Source organism: Cibotium barometz, chromosome 9, assembly GCF_041138505.1.
Source record: "Cibotium barometz isolate CiBa-2024 chromosome 9, ASM4113850v1, whole genome shotgun sequence".
Classification (NCBI taxonomy): Eukaryota; Viridiplantae; Streptophyta; class Polypodiopsida; order Cyatheales; family Cibotiaceae; genus Cibotium; species Cibotium barometz.
In genome coordinates, this window is record NC_141054.1 from 48,186,520 (window position 1) to 48,190,148 (window position 3,629).

The 3,629-nt window shown below is 45.3% G+C and overlaps 1 protein-coding gene across 1 annotated transcript in view; it reads right to left on the reverse strand.

Annotated features, from left to right (window-relative positions):
- LOC147635647 (serine decarboxylase-like) overlaps positions 1 to 3,197 on the reverse strand; it is an 18,263-nt gene extending 15,066 nt beyond the window's left edge. The window contains exons 1-4 of the mRNA XM_086803023.1: positions 2,568 to 3,197; positions 580 to 811; positions 212 to 405; positions 1 to 110 (exon numbers count right to left, since the gene is read on the reverse strand). The exon at positions 1 to 110 is cut by the window's left edge and continues 27 nt beyond it. Coding sequence (XP_086659149.1) covers positions 1 to 110; positions 212 to 405; positions 580 to 811; positions 2,568 to 3,144 — 1,113 coding nt within the window. The 5' untranslated portion in view covers positions 3,145 to 3,197. The remainder of the gene's footprint in view (positions 111 to 211; positions 406 to 579; positions 812 to 2,567) is intronic.
- Between the last annotated feature and the right edge of the window lie 432 nt (positions 3,198 to 3,629).

The window sequence follows — 3,629 nt, forward strand, 5'->3', positions numbered from 1 at the left end:
GAACAAGGCCCCATCACAATGAATGAAAAAACGATCCTCCCCAAAACCCGTCTCCAACAAAGTCTTGATCACTAGGTCTAAGTCATCTACGGCTCCTTTCACAGTAGTCCCTGCAGATAATCAAACTGTGACAGATCAACAAAACCATAAAAATAAATACGAACATGCGGAATATCCATTACAAAAAACACACCATTTCCCAAAACCTTACCAATGTTGACATTAAGGATTGCAGGTTTGTCGTTCCTCTCCTCCAGCTTTAACCTTAGATCAGTGCAATCAATCTCACCAGAAACAAGGGTGTCCACCTTGACTACTTCCATTCTGTACATCCGGGCAGCCTTGAAAACGGAGTAATGAGATTCTCGAGACGCATATAAGATTCCATCAGGAAACACCTCCCTCCTGTGCATAGTCAAAGATATTACACATAAAAAGCCGATTATTGGCTCAAAAGAAACAAAAAGAAGAGTGCAAACCGAACCAACTGAACTCTTCCGCCAAAATACAGGCCAGTCCTAAGTTGAGGACAAGCATTGTCCACCTTCTCTTCCTGTGAGGAGACATCATGCAACTTACCCAACAAGAATGCCATGAAGATTCCCCTCTGTGCCACAATTGGTAATATAACCCCAATACTCATCCTTTTCCAGCTCCCATAGCCGGGCAAACCAGTCAAGCACTCCAACCTCAAACTGTCTTGAGTGAACACCGTAGTTACTTTCAATGAAAGGATCCCCGAGATTGTTTATGGAGAAGTGTTGCAACTGCGCCAATGCTCCATAATCAAAATCCAGATTGTAAGGATACCCTGCCAAGGTAAGATTTCAGTCCTCGCATTATGTCCTTGTACATTCTCCTGTATGTAACATCTACTTGGTGTTCAATGCAGGAAAAAAGAGACGCAAGGTTATTGCAAATATCATTTTCAATAAGGCCTTGTCAACCTTAAGAGTTTTCAGCATCAAGACTTGTCTCAAGCCACTCAGATTCATCATCTGCCATGCTTCAGAAGAAGCCGATGGAACGTATACGTCATCACGTGCCACAATTGTCCAGACATAAGGTTTCATAGTTTGCCCCAGTGAGTCAACTAGAAAGTGCCGACTTCAGTTGTGTGCCAACACAGCCAGTGAGCAAGCAGGTACAAAAGCGAGCTTTTGTGAGTCCCATAATGACTTTTGAGCGTCGAGTACTTGGGTAATGGGGTGTGTGGTGCTGCCCCACAGCCAAAGATTGCCAAAGAATCACCCAGAGTGAAGGCAGCAAAAAAATCCCTCAAGGTGCATTATCAAGGCAATCCTTGAAGAAATCCTTGGATTCAAAGAGAGCTTCTTGATTCACATCAACCAGAACAGAGACCTCTTTGAAACATTTTATACAAGAATAGTAAGGCACCCAGAGCACCCCTTCCAGCAGCGGTGTCCTAGAGCTAGTCATTAGAACATGCATATCTGTTGATTCCTAGGTTAATTTGAGCAATCATCTTTCCCATGTGATGGGGCAACAAGCTCTACAATTTCAACCCAAGAGTGAACCAAACGCATGAAGTCATATGAGTGGAGGGTTGGCACACACCCTCTCCAAAAATTACAAGATCCAAGGAACGTGCCCTTCCTTGGAATAATACTTTTGTTCTTGTAAACATAGTACCATAGATTTGTGAGCTTGCTTTGAGTAATTGGATCCTCATATTTGTCGAGAAAAGTGGTGCCAAAGTGTACCACTGGGAGATTAAACCGGAGGTCTTCCGGTTTTGGGGTCTGGATAGCTCGACCAATTTGTGGAAACCCCAATTAAGTGCGCTCCCGGGACTTGGTCCCCACCCAATTTTTACAATAGTATGTTATATTTCTTGTAAACACACAATTATTAGCATGTAACTACCTCGCGTACACAGCACTTCTCTAGGCAGACGATGGCAGCCGTGTGTAGCCCAAAAGCTTGTAGAAAAAAATGCAAAGCAACCCCCACAAAAAAGCATGGCAGACTTCGGTTTAACAGCCTACGCACGAAGGTGGAAACGGTACAACTGTGCCCTAGTTGTAACACTTGTGTATATATGACCAAAAGCTTTGCAGCTGGATGTCAAAGCAACCAAGCCCTCCCCCCTCCTTCCACTTTCTCTCCTCCCAACTTGTGCTGCTGCACCCTCCAGCCAGCCCAAGCCTGTCTCCCCTTATGTCAACTCCTCTAGCTTTCTTCACCGGATTGGAATGTAAGAGAATGGCTAAGTAGGAGAGATTGAAAGTAGAGGGGCAGTGGACGTTGGTCGGCAATGAGCAGAGCAAAATCTAGAGAGAAGAAAGCGACCATAGAATCTTGCAGCTAAAAGACGACTTATGCTTATTTTAGGACTTGTGACTGGCGTTGAATTTTTTGCGCCTATGCTACCTCCGTCTTTACCCTAACATAATGTACGTTACCGCATCTCTCTCTCTCACACACACACAGACACACACAAGCGTACCAAGGTGATAGTTTGTTAGAACACACACACACACGCACACACAGAGAAGCGTACCAAGATGATCTTTGTTCGAAAACACACAGAGACAGAAGCGTACCAAGGTGATACTTTGTTCGATCGACCAGTGTGCGGCGGTAGCGGGCGAGGACGCCGGCCATGTAGGCCTCCTTGTCACCAGTGACTTCATCGTCGAGGTCAGGTTCAGTGATGGATAGGCAGTTATGGAGCATGTTGCGGCCCAGGGTGAAAGAGACAGTCTCATCGTTGCCATCGCGATGGCCATTGCTACTCCGATCTCCACCATCATGACCGTTTCTGTTCGAATATCCATCATTGCAGCCATCACCAGGACCACTTCTGTTCAAATTTCCATCACCGCAGCAATCCCCATGTACCTCTCTGTTCAGATCGCTGCATTCAACCCTTTTGAGATCTCCGTCAGCATTGCCATTGCTAATCAGATAAGCATCACTGTAAACATCGTTGCGGCCATTGCTGTTGAGCTTTCCGTCGCCGCCGCCGCGGTCTCCACTGCTGTTCACTACCAGACGGCACTCACAGAGAAGATCGGAGATGGAGGGCTCGGCAGGTAATGGAGAATGGAACGCCTTGAGATCCAAGCCCTTAGGGCGCGTGGTACTGTTCTCTGTAGCAGGAGCCATTGGGACTAACATGTGTAAGGGTATCAGAAGGCTTAGCTATACAGTAGTCTGAAACCCTTTGTTGGCGGTTTTCCTCTTGCCAGCTTTGAGATCAACGTGGAAGACTTAGGGTGTCAATATGGTACCCAAATTCTCTTTCACATTAATTAATTAGACAACGCAAGAGTAACCTTAGGCCAAATTTTTGTTAAGGTGAAGGAAAAACAATTTACTAATCTTATTAACCTCTTGGAATGTTCCGTAACCGCCTCATGCTGGCTATAAAAGGTGTTGGGTTGGTTTTTTGTTCTGGGCGAAAGCCCATGTGACAGAGGATGATACGATGAGAGGGACAGGGAGAGAGATGATACGCACGACCGTAGTGAGAGAGACGATATGTTGAGATGATGCGTTCAAAGGGAGAGCGATGATGCGCTGAGAGAGAGAGAATTTTTTTAATAATGTTGATTTAATAAGGTCGTAACTTAAACTATTAATTAATTAATACATGTGATAGC